The 15730-nt window shown below is 48.5% G+C and overlaps 1 protein-coding gene across 11 annotated transcripts in view; it reads left to right on the plus strand.

Moving 5' to 3' along the window:
• The window catches only part of LOC102562600 (myomegalin), a 135693-nt gene that overhangs the window by 45606 nt on the left and 74357 nt on the right, over nt 1-15730 (plus strand). For 4 of the 11 annotated variants that reach the window (XM_019486519.2, XM_019486522.2, XM_019486521.2 and 1 more), the window contains exon 1: nt 11639-12958. In XM_019486519.2, the coding sequence (XP_019342064.1) occupies nt 11816-12958 (1143 nt within the window). In that variant the 5' untranslated portion in view covers nt 11639-11815. Of the gene's footprint in view, nt 1-999; nt 1176-2327; nt 2446-11638; nt 12959-15730 lie in introns of those variants that run through there. The other 7 variants (XM_059728264.1, XM_019486523.2, XM_059728265.1 and 4 more) reach the window with 4 other exon arrangements.

Consider the following 15730-nt stretch of genomic DNA (forward strand, 5'->3'; position numbering starts at 1 on the left):
TTTTTCATGTAATTTCCTTGGGCCTTAAAATAAAGAAAAGAGGCAAGAAAGAGAAAGGGTTTTGTGTAAATGAGGGTATGGAAGATGCACAGAATTTGGCCTGAAGCATGTTGGGTGAACCCAAAATTTCAGGAGAGTGATTTTTAACCTTTCCCATTCTCTTATCCTTGATTTAAGGCAGTGAGTTTCTTGGCAAGCTCTTGCTGTGTTTTTTTCAGGGAGGAACTTACATTTGTTCCAGCAGCACCAGTCTGCGATCAATAGTCCCTGTCACTGCCTTGCGCCTTTGCAAGCCTGTAGAGACATTATTTAGCAAACACAGCTTCATTATTTATTTAGATTTCATTAATGATAAGCAAACCGCCTTTCTGGGGCTCTGGGCACTCTAGCATATCACCGATAATACAGTAAAATCCCAGCATGATCAAAGCCATTCTTTCAACAGAAACTTGGCCAGATGAGCACCTCTAGGAACTAATTCACTGTTGCAGAGAGCATATTTCAGGCCTTTCCAAGAGATGTCTCAAAGAGACAGCTTATATGGCGCCATCACTAACTTTAGGATGTTTTGGACCAGGACGATAGGAGAGGAGAAGTTCTAAAGTTCTAGAGTCCCCAAGGCTAAGTGGCTGAGCCTGCACAGAGTGATCTTTCCATAGTACACATCTTTGGGAGTTTCACAGTCTATGACTAATATGGCCAGGAGACCATTCCTCATGGAGAAGCGGAGTTTGAGGAGGGAAAGCTCAAGTAAAACTGTGTAGAACCCACACAAGGCCTCCAGCAGTAGGTCCCACAAATACTAACATTGATGCTTCAGCCACCAGTCAGTGTTATTAGCACTTTGAACAGCTTGTATCCTTCCCCTAATCCTGTGGGGACAGCCCCCTGTAGACACTGCTGCTATTTCCATGGAAAAGCAAGTGAGGCTCATGGCTTTAGAGCCCACCCCAGTGGAGAGGAGATACCTGTCCAGCTCACTTCATGCTCCCTCTGCAGGAGGCCAGGTTAGCAAAGAGCGAGGCAGAGAAGACGGCGGCCCTGGCAGAGGTGGAGAAGGAGCGCTGCCAAGAGTTGACCGAGAAGCTGAAGGAGATCAGCAGGAAGGAGGAGGAGGCAAGGAAAGCCCAGGTTCTGCTGGATAATTACTGTGCTGCGCTGGCACAGAAGAACAAGTAGGTGCCCCTAGTCACTTCTGTGGCTTCCTCATCCCTGGCTTCCTGCCAGTCAGGGTACCTGCTTCCTTCTGGATCCAGAGTAGGGGTTACTTGCCTCCCTTACCAAACCCTAGAATTAGTTTGCTGGGGAGAGGGAGACAGATTGCAGTGGGGCTGGTCACACAGGATATGGCCTTCCTTAGTGAACCAAGTCTCACTTTGGGGATGGGGCTAGGTCTCCAGTATAGTCTGTGGCTCACTAGTGAATCCCGGATGGGTGGCAATGTCCTGCTGAGCCAGAGAGGGTCACACAGTGGGTGATGCTGCCTTGATGAGCTGATGATCACCTGAGACCATGGATGGGATGAGATTTGTGAGGAACACCTGCTGGGGTGGAGGGGGGCAGGTGCAGTGCCCTCTTTCATTACTGGGGGAGGAACAGAATAGGACAGTTCCTGGCATTTAGTGTCTCCTTTTGGGGCTTGCTGTTCCCTTTGGTGCTATGGTGCAGGTGCAGGGGGTTGTGAAGGTGTGGATATAGGCTCTAGGAGGTACTCCAGGGGACAGGAACTCCCTGGGTGCTGTACTGCCAGCTTAGTAATTGCTGTAGCTCCTGCATCACCTCCTTGGTGTGGTCAGGGAGAGGGCCTAGTCAGAAGGCCCTTATATTGCAATTACTCCTGGTGCATCCTCTAGGGCAGAGGTTGGCAAAATGGCATATCTGGCTCCATTTCTCAGTCCTGGGATCCCAGGGAGGGGCATGACAGGGTGGGGCCAGGGCAGAGCCCTGGTTGTGCAGCTCCATGCTGTCATGGCCCTGCGTTATGCCCCTGCGCTCCCAGAGTCTCCACAGAGACTGGCCAGGGGCCAGGGCTGCTGGAAAATGGAGTCTGTCTCAGGCCTGATCTGGCTCACAGGCTGGATTTTGCCCACCCCTGCTCTAGGGGATGTGGGCACTCTGGTCTCAGTTAGAGCAGCCTTGAGGCAGCTCTGATTTACCCTGTGGATTCAACCACTCCTTAGCTGGCCCCTGAATCAGTTCTCCAGAGTTGACGTAGAGCTGTCTTTGTCTCTTCATCCCTGGCAAGGGTCCTATACTGAGCTCAGAGCCCTGTATCTGAGATCCTCCTGTTTTTGCCCAAGGTAACCAAGTCATTTTCTTCTTTGCAGAACGATTGAAGAGCTGACCCAGAATCTGAGTGCCAAAGAGCAGCTCATTGAGCTACTGTCCACCGAGAAGCAGAATCTGTTGCAGCGGCTGGAGGAGCCCAAGGAGATGGAGGTGCAGGTAAGATGCCAGATGGCAGCATGAAGGCCTCCAGGATGTTTCTGCTGCCAATGCAATCAGGTCCTTCTCTGTGTTCATTTTCCAGCTTGGCCACTGCACTCCTGGGTGACCAGGCTCCTCTCTCTCTCTGTGCCTCAGCCCCCTTTGTTAAGCATTTTGAGATCTAGGGATAAAAAACAGCAAGATCAGAGATAGGTGACATGATATTTAAGCCAAGGCTGGATTTGAGTAGAAAGCTGGTGTTGGGATTATGGGCTCATTTTGTTCACTGATTGGTACAATAGCAATTATTTATTTGTACCGCTGTGTCTTACTTAGATGCAGATCATGTGTGTGTGTGTGTGTGTGTGTGTGTGTGTGTGTGGAAGTAGTCTTACTCCCAATCCCTTCCTTTCCACACTGGGGCTTTATTTCTGCTAGGTAAATGCATTAAAACAACTTATACTGACAGGGCTGAAGACACTGGATCAACTCTGTGCCTTGTTTAGCTTAAATGGAGCTGCACCAGGGGGCAGTGGCCCAATTAGTCTGGTCAGTGTGGACAAGGTAATGGTGCAAAACTGTTTTCCAGCCATGATGGAATGGGTTAGCTGAACTAAATACATGGGATGGACTTCCCTTAGCTAAGGGACTTGATCCTTAGCATTCAGGCAGCATTTTTTAACCAGTGGGTTTCCAGATGTTTAACTACAGCCTTGTGTCCAAACCTTGTGTAGCCCTCTTCAAATGGGCTAGGTTGGAATCTGGCATTCTTATGAGGTATCCCTGGCTTGTTACCACTGTTGTACAACCCCCATTCCAGACTACCATGAGGAGGAAGAGGTCATGGCATGACAGCTGGAAGCAAATCTAGCCACCTCCCACTGTTTAGGAAACTTTGCAATGAAATTTCATATGTTCCTCATCACTGGAGAAACACTGGGAATCAGATGTCCTGGGCTGCTAGGAATTATAGGTCTCTACCGCAGGGCATGCTGTGAAAGGGGGCAGGCTGTATGGCCTGCTCTGGCCTCTGCCAGAGAAGGAGAGAATCCCAGTTCCCAAGGGAAGGTAAGTCGGGTGCTCTGATTTGATTCTCATGGTACAGGGGTGATGGAAATTTTGTGGGAACCGAACGGCAGTAAATTAAACCTACGCAAGGGAATGGTGTTATTCAGAATAGACATTTATCTTGTGCTTCTCTCTGCCACAAATGATTGCTGAGGACAGGAGTAGCCAAGTGCTGTACATAAAAAACTCATATTGTGGATGTTCTTGTGATGCACACAACCATCCAGGCCTGTCTTGAAATATACTGTTCAGAGGATACAAGTGCTGTTTCTTGAGAACATATACTAGCCTCAAGCTAACTGGAAGAATTACTTCCTCTTAGGGCAACCGATTCTGTGTCCATTCTTTCTGAGGGGCTTTGCTAGTTGTGCTTTCAGTGAAGCAGCTGGTCCTGATTGATACCCTACTGGGCTAGATGGAGCCCTGATATGGCAAGTCCTGTGCTACATAAACACACATAGCTGCATTGCATTGCAACTAAAATCATGGGTAGTAAAGGATGCCCTGGCTACATCTCTGCAGGACCTGGTATAAGCTATATAGTAGCAACACCAAAAGACTGCTGGGAAAACTGGATCTTGCTTCATTGTTGCCTGTTCTCAATGATGAAAAACAGAAAAAAGAAAGAAAAAATTACAAAATTACACCTTAATTTCTAGGGCATTATGGTCCAATCTGTGATTTATACTCTTTATGGAATTGCTTAGGGCTTTAGGCAGTCTGTTTAAAACCAGTTTCTTAAAATATCCTTTGAAAACACAGCTGCATGTGTGAGCAGGGACATCAAGGCTGCAAAGGGATCAAACCAGATTACCTAGCAGCAGCTGGAGTTCCTGGGATGTCACCTCCTCATGGATGTGTTTTTGGAGGCAGGTCCTGGGCAGCATTGTCCCCTTCTCCTATTAAAAGCAATTTTACGAGGCAGGTTTCACTGCACACACCCGACGGAATAGAAGAGGAAAAGGATGCCAGCAGAAAACTGATCCCTGAATGAATGAAGAAGGCAGACAAGGTTCCTTGGGTGAATTTGATATCTTTTATTAGACCAACCCAAATGGTTGGAGAATAGTTATTAAGCAAGCTTTCGGGTTCAAAAACCCTTCGTCAGGCTAAGGACACTGCAGCAGTTGGTGTGTGCTCTTCCTGGATGGAATGAAAAGTAAACAAGCCAGGGGCTGGGCTGGGGAGTCAGTTGCCAGGCAGATTGTAATGTATCAAAAATCCTATGTTTAGTCCATGATCTCTAGTATCCAGCAGGTTGATGAAATGGAGCTCATAGGCTTGTCTCTGGGATGTGTTGTGTAAATTTCCCTTGAGGATCAGGACTGAGAGATTGGAGAGAGAGTGGCCCTCCTGTGAGAAATGTGCCCCCACCAGTAATTGGGTGTTTCTGTCTTAGATGGATTTCCAGTGTGCGTTCATTCTGGTGCGCAGTTGTTGTCTGGTCTCTCCTACATATCTTCCATCAGGGCATTTGGTGCATTGGATGAGGTATACTACATTCCTGGAGGTGCAGCTGTAAGATCCTGGGATGCTGATGGCTCTGTTGTGGGGTGTAGTAATAGTGGAGGTGGTGGAGATGTGGGGGCAGGTTTTGCATTTCTTGTCATGGCACAGTCTGGATCCTTTTGGTGTGTTCTGGGCTTGAGGAAGTTTGCTTCTGGTGATGAGGTTGGCGAGGTTCGGTGCTTGTCTGAAGGCTAGGATGGGTGGCTCTGGGAAGATTTTTTTAAGAATAGGGTCTTTTTCTAATATGGGTTGCAATTTTTTGAGGATTTTCCATACAGGTTCAAGGGAGGGGTGATACGTCATAACCAGCGGTGTGCGATTTGTGGGTGTTTTTCTTCTGTACTGCAGCAGTTCTTCACGTGGTATCCAGGTGGCTCTTTCAAACGTGTGATCTACCTCTCTGGAGGAATGTCCTTGCTGGGTGAAAGCCTTTTTAAGATTGGTGAGGTGGCAATCCCGGGTGTTCTCTTCCGTACAGATGCGGTGGTATCTGAGGGCTTGGCTGTATATCACAGCTTTTTTGGTGTGTTTCGGGTGATTGCTGGTTCTGTGCAGATATGTGTGTTGGTCTGTGGGTTTCTTGTATACTGTGGTCTGTATTTTACCCTTCTGGATACTGATCATTGTGTCTAAAAAGGGGATGTTGGTGCTGGAGTATTCTAAAGAAAGTCGGATGGAGGGATGGTGACTGTTGAATTTCTGGTGGAACTCAATTAGAGATTCCCGGTTCTCACTCCAAATGATGAAGATGTCATCGATATATTGTAAGTACAGCAAGGGTTTGATGGTGCAGTTCTTGAGGAAGTCTTCTTCCAGGTGGCTCATAAAAAGGTTGGCATACTGTGGGGCCATTTTAGTGCCCATAGCTGTTCCCATCATCTGGAGGAAGTGTTGATTATTAAAAGTGAAATTGTTGCGTGTGAGGGTGAAGTGTATAAGCTCAGTGATATCTTTGGGTCTGTATTCTGGGTTGTAATCTTGTTCCTGTAGATATGTAAGGCAGGCATGGATGCCATCCTGGTGTGGGATGTTGATGTATAGGCTGGTAACGTCCATGGTGGCTAGGAGTGTGTTGCTGGGAAGGTGGTCTATGTTTTTAAGTTTCTGTAGCAAGTCTGTAGTGTCTTGGACAAAACTTGCTCTGTGGGTGACAAGCGGTTTTAGGATGGATTCAACAAAACCTGATATTTCTTCAGTTAGGGTCCCATGGTTGGATATGATAGGTCTGCCAGGGTTCCCTTGTTTGTGGATTTTAGGGAGCATGTAAAAAGTCCCTGGGTTAGGTAGTGGGGGGATCAAGGTCTGTAGTTTTTCTTGTAATCTCAGTGGAAATGATTTGATGGTATTGTTGAGTTTTTTGGTGAAAAGGGGAGTAGGATCCTCTTGTAGTTCTTTGTAGTAGGTGGTGTCAGAGAGCTGTCTGTTGGCTTCCTTTATGTAATCCTCACGGTTTAGGATGACTATGGCTCCTCCTTTATCTGCTGGTTTTATTACTATTTGGTGGTTAGATCTTAGAGATTCTATGGCCTTTTTCTCTGGTAGAGAGAGGTTGTTGTGGTGGCGCGTGTTGCTGATTATTTCATTGTTCATTCTTTCCCTGAAGTAGTCAATGTAGCGGTCAAGGTTAGGGTTTCGTCCACTGCGAGGTGTCCAATCTGATGTTTTTTTGGGTTTTTTGGCATTGATCTTTTCTTGAATGTTGTCAGAGGATGAGTTGTTGTTGGGGGTGGGTTTAGTTTGGTCGTGGAAATATTCTTTGAGGCGCAGGCATCGGAAGAATTCAGAAGAAGGCAGAGGCTCTCCACGAGTTGCAGGGAACATGAAGCAGCAGCGGTGGAGAAAAGGAAATGGTGATAAACTCCAGGATCTGAGCCTGATCATCAGTGAAGGAGATTTCTCTGATGTGGGGAGTGGCTCAGTGATATTTCAGGGATGTATGTGGTAGCCATGTTGGTCTGAAGCAAAAAGAAATGCAAAATTCTAAAACTCTTGGTCCAGGGATTCTACCTTTTATTAAACCAATATTTGACACCAAACTCAGAGTGGAAGCCTGCCAGCCACTTTGAATGCATGCACTGTGGCTGTCAGGCTGCAGGCTCTGTGCTCCGATGGACGATTGTGTTTCTGGAAAGGATTTGACAGCAGTGCCTTTACATCTCTGGACAAATGAGCAAACACCGGGCTCTAATACGAGGAATAAACAACCCTCCCCTACCAGGGCCCCTGAGGCTCATGGAGTGCAAAGTATCCCTGCAGATGTCAAACTACCAGGAAGAGCAGCTGCTTAATAAAATGCTGATGGCAAGAAAGTGGAGACTGCTCGCTGTCCAAAAATGAATGGCAACACACCCCTTCACTGGGCTCCTGAGCATGGCCAAGGCAGGAGCCCCACCTGTTCTTCCTGAATCAGCTCTTGCCGTGGAATCCTGGTGCCCCCTGTTGGTCCAACAGCCCATTCACCACAAGCAAAGGAGCTTGGTCAGGATGCCAGCACAGGCTGCCTTTAGCAGAGAGAAGCAGAGCTGTTTTGTGCCACACAGGTGATTCTTACCTCTTCACAGCAAGATTGCTCTGTATTAATCCTCTGGCATGTCTTTTTCCTAGCCTGACCATGCAGGTGGCTGGAGTTACAGGCAATGATGCACACTACAGAAAGTCTCATGATAGCAGCAGTTCTCTTGTCACAAGGGCCAGACTACAGGTGACATGTGAGTTCCACCCGGTTCATGGCCTGATACAATCACATTGGTTAAATCCTTGATTTCCTCAGTGGTGAGCTCTGGCTACACTGATAAATCTTGCTGAAGTCAGTAGACTTGCACCTCTCCTTGGTGTTTTAGGGTTGTTAGTTGTTCACTTCATAAATCTACTGGATACAAAAAATCATGGACTAAATATAGGCAGACAAGGTTCTTTGGGTAAATCTGATGTCTTTTATTAGACCAACTCAGATAAAATAATCTAAGAAAAATAAATAATATAATAAATCTAATTTGTAAAAAAATAATTTGCATTTGAGGCCAAATTAGCCAAAACTAATTCCACATCCAAGAATCCGGAACCATAAACGGCCCTACTACCAGCAAACATTCTCCACCCATACCTGGGGCCTCAGATGTTTCCAGATCCTTTGGTGGGTGTCCTACTTGCAGGTCCAAGCCCGGAGGCTTGGGGTTCAGATGCTGCCGAGTTTTGCTTGCCCTTAGCCATAAGCCCCTCGGAGTAAGCAAGGGATGAGTCTCCCATTTCCATAAACTGGGCTTAAAGCCACTACATCTCAGTGGGTACTGAACCACGCCAGAAGAGCAGTTGCCCTGTGGGGTGGTTCAGGAAAACTGCCTTCTTGGACACAGATGCATGGTATTTCACCTGCCAGGTTAAGAAGCCACTGCACTTATCCTGAGCCCTCAAGAGGCCTGCACTTGATCTGAGCCTTTAGTACTCTAAAAAAAATCTAATAAAAATAGTCTAATAAAAGATACTAGATTTACCCAAAGAACCTTGTCTGCCTATGTCCTTAAACCAACGTGGCTACAACCTATATACCCTTGGACTAAATATAGACATTGGATTTATGGCACGTTATAACTTGGCTAACATTTGATAACCCCAGGTAACCTGTCTTCATTTTACCAGCTACATTCTATCACCAGTTCAACATTCCCCCTTTCCTCCCTGCCCCAAGCTGTCTCCTACCTATTGTCTCCCATTCCCTCTGATCCTCACTGCCACGCATTTGCATTTTCACAGACCTGCATTTTGCATTTTGGCTTCTCTTCTGTAGGCTGTTCCTGTACCATAGAGAGACCTGTAGGCTCTCTCTATGCCTGAAGAAGGGTGTTTGTGCCCAAAAGCTTGCAAAGAACAATTTTTCCAACTACCTAGTTAGCCAAATAAAAGATATCACATTTACCCAAAGAACCTTGTATCCTAGGTGTTACATTTGAAGGATTTTCCCTGTAAGCAAATGAGCCAAAATGTTTTCCTTCCTGAAGGACGCTGGAGCACAGTGATGTGCCTGCAGTACTCCAGCAAGACACAAACCCAACAGCTTCCAAACAGCTGGACAGTTCTGCCTTCTAGAAACAGGAAACGACAAAGCCCTGTAATTGCAGGCCCTCTTCCCGGCTGCAGTGAAGAATAATGCCACCCTCCCCCCCCCCCCCCCCCCCGGCCTGTCATTGCAGAATGAGTGTCTAGGCTCTGAAGCAGAGAAGCTATAATTTGGGCAGCTGGCTGGCTTCCAAATCTATAGCTTTTAAGCTTTCTGAACGACATAGTACAGGACGGTCTCCAGGGGGGCTTCCATCTGCTCCAACCCATTATCCCACTTCCTGGGGAACGGTAGCCAATTGAAACAGTTCTGCCTGCTCAGCAGGTATAGCAGGCTTCTCTTCCACCCTTCCCCCCACCCTCCTGCTCTCTGCACACAAAGGGTTGGAAGATTTCAACCCTTTCTCAGATTTCTTTCTCTTCCCGGTCTGCATGTCTGAGGTTTTAGATGGTTTCCGGGTTGTTGCTCTGCTGTTCATTTTTTGTCATCTAGTTTGTAATAAATTGTTTCACAAAAAAACCCCAGACTTCAGTGCTTCTCAGAGCCACCTTCTTCCCCCACCCTCTTAAAATTATCCACTCCCATGAGACCTACAAAATACTTGGTGGTGGCTCTGCACCTGGCATGCTGTGATTGCTGTGTTTCTTGTGCCTGCCTGCCTGTTTGCTGTATCCACCAGATTTTGGAAGCTCCATAGAGCAGGCACCATTTCTGTTACATTGGTACAGCACATTGCTGGGCAGTTAATGGACAGTTAACATTAACTGGTCTCTGGCAGTATGTATCATCAGAAGGACTAGAGTTTGTATGGACTGTGGTTATTGAACAAGCCCTTTCTCTTTTGGATAGGGGCGGTTTCTCCAGAATTAGGGTACATTAGTGAAGGATGATTTGATGGATGCTTATGTTGCAGAGGTAAGGGAGGGACGACTTATTTCTCTGGGGTAAAACAGGCTTATTTCACCACCAGTGGCAATTTCACTAAAAAGCTGAGTTTTGACCTGCCTACCTGGATGATGATTTCTGCATTAAACTTTTCTGTACCTGTTAGGTAGAAAATGAATCCTGATGCTGTGAGTCTTAGTTTGTGGCTGGTGACACAAGAAGCTGGTTGGTAAAAGGCACCATTTGGGTGCCAGGAGGCACTGAGTAGACTGGCTACCACTGGGCTTTACATAGCAATAGGTAGAACTGGTACAGCTTTGTGGGCAAGTGGCAGTGAGAAGATTGATTGGTACATGGAGTGGGTGAAGCTCAATATCGCATGGCATTGGATGGCATGCGTCAACGGGTTGCTGTGAGGTGGGGCCAGGAGCAGGTGGACCCTCAGTGGCAGGAGGCTCTGTGCAGGTAGAGCATTATGTGGCTCCGGGCGGTGTTCAGTGCTGAGTAGCGTGAGGAGCCCTTTGGCAAGCATGGCTGGGTGACTGAGAGAAGTCAGGGTACATTTGCACCTAACAGACTAACAAAGTCAGTGATGCATCGCCTTTTGTAAGTAGTGGCTGACTTCATCAGATGTTGGGAAGGGACTGCAGGAAGCAGAGCTTCCAACTAGAAAGCAGCTGTTGGCATACAAAGGGGAGGGGAGAGGAAACCCAATAGGAGGGGGCACTGCTGGCAGAGGCAAGCTGATGCATCTCTGATGTAGTAGTCTACAAGGTGCATCTCTACCTTGCCTTTTGCCTGACTTCAGATTAACACGGCTAGTTACCTCCCTCTGCTCATGGGTGATTGGGCCAGTGTGTGGGTGCTTAATGTTAGAACGGGTGGGGCGGCACTCGCCATCTCAGAGGCCTGAGTGCTTGTTGTTGTCAGGGGCCTGGCATCAGCAGGAGGCAGGGAGAGAGGCGCAGTGCCCCTGTCCTGGAAGAGCAGGCACCTCTGGCGGGAGGCAGCATAGGGCCCAGTATCAAATACACCAGGGTGGCACTGGGAGCAGGTAGCGAGCGCAGGGGCTTGTGCACGGGGCTGGGGGTGCAGGGCACATCCCTGGCTGTGGCTGGCACTGCCTGGGTACACAGAGAGTAACCCTGGATCACGATCCTGGCTCCCTAAGGGCCCTCCACAGGCCCCGGCCCCTGGAGGTGCGGGACGAGCAAAGCTGCCTCCACCCCTGGGGCTGTGCCAGCTGCCAGCATCAGCTACTCCCTTGCCAGCAGTGCAGCTCCTTCTGCGCATGCGGAGGAGGCGCGGAGGCCAGGGCAAAAACTGCTGCTCCCAGAATGCCGCTGGGAGGACGCATGCGCCGTGCAGCCGGCGACGCCATCTTGCAATCTGAGCCGCAATCGGGCAGCCTCAGTGGCAGCGGTAGCGGCTGCGGCAGCAGCGCTCTCCTCCTCCTCCTCCTCCTCCTCCGCGCCTGGGTCGGGGCGGCGGCGCCCGGGCCGCGTCTCCCCGCGGGGCTCGGCCGGGGCGGCAGCCTCCTGCTCTGAGCCGGGCGGGGGCAGATCGGGGGTCCCCGGGGCGGGGCCCGGGTGGTTTGGGGGCGGGGCCAAAGGGGTGGGGGCGGGGCTAGGGGGGCTGGCAAGAGGGGGTGTCTGGCCAGGCGGGGCATGGGGGAGCCCGTGTAGCCGTGGCCCAGGGGGGTGCATGGGGCTGGGGTGGCTGCGCATTGCCTGAGCCAGGGGAGCCCCTGGGGTCAGGCCTGGGGGATCCCCACTCCCAGGCCTTGCGGAGGCGCTGAGGGAGCAGTCGGGGCTGGAGAGCGTCTGCGCGCAGGTCTGGGCTGCAGCCGGGGGCCAGGCGCCGGCGAGGAGGATGCGGGACGCCTGCCGCATCTGCGCCCGGGAGCTGTGCGGCAATCAGAGGCGCTGGATCTTCCACCCGGCCTCCAAGCTCAACCTGCAGGTGCTGCTGTCCCACGTGCTGGGCAAGGAGCTGTGCCGCGATGGCAAGGCCGAGTTCGCCTGCAGCAAGTGCGCCTTCATGCTGGACCGCGTCTACCGCTTCGACACGGTCATCGCCCGCATCGAGGCGCTCTCCATCGAGCGCCTGCAGAAACTGCTGCTGGAGAAGGACCGCCTAAAGTTCTGCATTGCCAGCCTGTACCGGAGGAACAACGGCGAAGAGCTGAGCCCTGATGACAAAGTGGGGGATGGCACTGTGGACCTCTCGAGCCTGCCCGATGTCCGATACGCGGCCCTTCTGCAGGAGGACTTTGTCTATTCCGGGTTCGAGTGCTGGACGGAGCACGAGGAGCAGGCCTCAGAGTCACACAGCTGCCACGCTTCGGAGAGCGGGGCTAGCCGGCCCAGGCGATGCCGGGGCTGTGCTGCTCTGCGCGTTGCGGATTCTGACTACGAAGCCATTTGTAAAATCCCGCGAAAGGTGGCCAGGAGCATCTCTTGTGGGCCTTCTAGCAGGTGGTCTGCAAGCGTGTGCAATGAAGAGCCACCCATAGGCGAGCTTGGAGCCACTGAATCACCCAATGCCAAAGTACCTGCGGATGGAGACAGCATGGAGGAAGGGACTCCCGGGTCCTCCATTGAATCCTTGGACACCACTGTGGAGGTCGGCTCTTTGCAGCAGAAGGAGGAGGAAATGGACAAAGGTGGAAAAGGCAGTGGGAAGTGCGACTGTTGCTCCGATGATCGCACCACTCTAAACTCTTCATTAAATAGTAATAGGTTGGAGCTAGCTCTTAGCCTGATCAAAACCTGTGACTACAAGCCTGTTCAGAGTCCCAAAGGCAGTAGGTTACCTGTTCTAGTGAAATCCAAGCCCAGCCACGACACGATGGATGGAAGTCCTCATGCTGGTTTGGTGACGACTGGTTCTGGATTCCTGAACGCAGATGTGAAGTCCTTTTCCCGACCTCCTCTGGGCTTTCCCTTGGAGATGTCAGACCTGCAGGAGTTGTGGGAAGATCTCTGTGAGGAATATATGCCACTTCAGGTTCAGGTACAGGTTGATGAACAACACTGCAATTTAACAGAGGTCCTGCCATCTTGGCTGAGAGTCCAATCTGGATTCAGGTGTGCTGGGATAATACAGATAGCCAGTCCTATCTGAGCAAAAGGCTAGGAATGGGTAGCTAGGCCCTCCAACCGCTCTCCTTATACACACCTCGTCCCTGTTCTCTGACATTTCCATGGTATTCTTTTCCTGGTGTGTTTGAGAAATGAGCCCTCCATAGGTTTCTAGCATCTTGCCTCTTAAGTTTCCCTGAATCAAGGATACCAGCAAGGTTTGGCTGATATTTCCCCTTTTGTTTCTTGTTTCCAGCCAAGCAAACACCAGTTTAATTTCTCCTCATTACTTTCTAGGGAGTAAGTTTTGAATCTGTTAGTTTAAAGGGTGTAGTTTAAGCTGCCAAATGCTTCTTTAATAGCAGTTCAGTTTTTATTTGGCCTTTGTAAGTTATAAAGTTATAATTTGTAACTGATCTGTTCTGGAGTGGTAGGAACTGCTTTTTTTGCAGGCAGAGCTCCAAAATCGAATGCTCTTTGTCTCTCCCCAGTTTTCCCGATTTGCTCAGCCCTCAGGAATACCGTTATGCTGTTGGCAGTGAGGGTGTTGTCTTTGCAGATAGATTTGCTCCATTGGGTGACTTAAAGCTAGCATTCTTGGTAACTGATCCTTTAAAAAAGATTTAACAATCAGTAGCAGTCACTGCTGAGAGCCTGTGAGCTTTTGCAGGAATTTCAAACATTTTAACCATCTGCATAGATTCCAGGTAACATTTACCTCTGGATTTTGACTGCTTTTTTGCCTGGCTTTAAAATTCTTGCTAATATATGATCACAGGCCTGCACCTGTATTTCTTTTTTCACTTCTCTTACCACCCATTAAAGTCTTATGTCAGCTTTAATTCAGCAATATTTATGTCAGTCTAATTGTCTTGGCATTAGCAGGTTTAGTGCTGTCTAATTTTCCAGGTAGCCTCAGGGATTAGAAAGATACTTGTTTACTACAGAAGCAACTGTAGCTCTATTGGGTGATTGTTCTCCTTATGCAGTGAGTTGTGCTCATTCTTTTCCAAGCTCTGGCATTTTCCAGGGGTGTGTACTTTTTCCACAACAGCTTTTAGCATGAAAACGTGCTACGGAGGAAGCCAGACTGACGGAAGCTGACAAATTCCAAAGCATAGTCTGATGATCCATTTGTCACCGGTAATTGAAGATTTGCTGACACTACCTAGGGAACCTTAAAAAGTGAAGGGAAAATGCCATCATCTCTGTGTACCTTGTTGCCTGTTTTTTACCATTACAGACTGATATACCAAAATAGGGTCTTTCTTAACGCACAGGTTTTCCACCATTAGTTCGTATGGTGATTACATGACATTTCAGTTGTATCACGCATCTTAGCATCTTCATTGCGTCTCAGAATTACTTACAAAGGGTTTCTTCAAACCCCAGCCTCTGTCATGTGTTTGTCTTTCTGGTGAATCTTACGCTGAGTTTTTCATTTCCTGTTTCTTACCATGGCAACAAACCCAACACAGAATGATGTCTTCAGTGCTAAATCTGGCATAAATCGAAAGCACTCATTCCACTTTAACAGAAGGATTGGAGAGTCAGAGTTGCCAGTAAATAGGTCTCATATAAATCCCAGGCCTTGGCCTCACCTCTGTCCTTATTGCGTAATGAAATGAGAGAGACTTTAATTTTATAAACATTCTTAATTCAGAAGGTGAAGAAAAATTGTTTTTTGACTCCTTTGCACCAGCTAAGTTCTAGAAAACAGTTACAGTTTTCCCCACAAATGTTCCTTGTCCGTGCACAAACCCACCAGGCAAGGTGATTCTCTTCATACAGCTGAAATGCTGATGGCTGTCCATGGTATCTGTGCAGAAGGCCTGTTCTATTTACTTATAACATAATATTGCTCTTGCCTAACCTCTCAAGCCAGCAATGATTCCTGCCTTTCCTGAGAGCTAGATCCAAACCAAGTTTCATAGGTCGGTCACAGTAAAGTGTATTGCATCTTTATTTTAGGGCTTTCTATAGCAGGCTTTTACAAGCTACAAAAGCAGAAGGCTGCAATACCAGGAAGATAGGTATTGATTCTTGAGTTTCTGCCAATTAACGATAGCTGTGATACATGGAAGAGCTCATTTTCAGTTGTCTGGCTGCATTTACTTTTTAGGGCTAGTCATAAGTTCTTATTCAGACACAGAAATCTCTTTGCATTACATATCCGGTCATGTTGATAGCCTTCTTTAGAGTATGAGTCTGTGGTTGTCAGAGATGCCTGGAGGATCCATCCCTTCTTTCTTGCTCTTCAACCCCCCAACATGGCTGATACTTTTTGATATCCTGGATGCATGGCCCTCCAGAGGTTATCCTCATTGCCTGGTAATCAAATAGATGTTGTGGGACTGAGCATCATAAGATCTTCTTAGCTTGGAGATGGTAGAGAACATGGTCTCTGCCAGTCTTGCATCCTCTGTAGTGAGAGGATGGTGTGTGCAGTTATATTTTGGAACATAAAGATTCTGGTTCCACTGCAGTTGTACAGCAAATGGGAGAGAGGTGCTTTCTCTGCTCTGAAGAGTTTGCAGGTGAAGCTAACAAAATGAAAGAGTTTGGAGGGAAAGAGGGAAAACAGGGTGCCTAAGCAAATGGTGAAGGTAGTGCTGAAAACAGTTGGATCAGGGAGTGCCCTCCTGGACACAGAAGAGGAGTGGAAGAAGGGCAACTAGCAGGAGAGAGTGAGGAGTCCTTGCTG

This window comes from Alligator mississippiensis, chromosome 5, assembly GCF_030867095.1.
Source record: "Alligator mississippiensis isolate rAllMis1 chromosome 5, rAllMis1, whole genome shotgun sequence".
NCBI classification, from domain to species: Eukaryota; Metazoa; Chordata; order Crocodylia; family Alligatoridae; genus Alligator; species Alligator mississippiensis.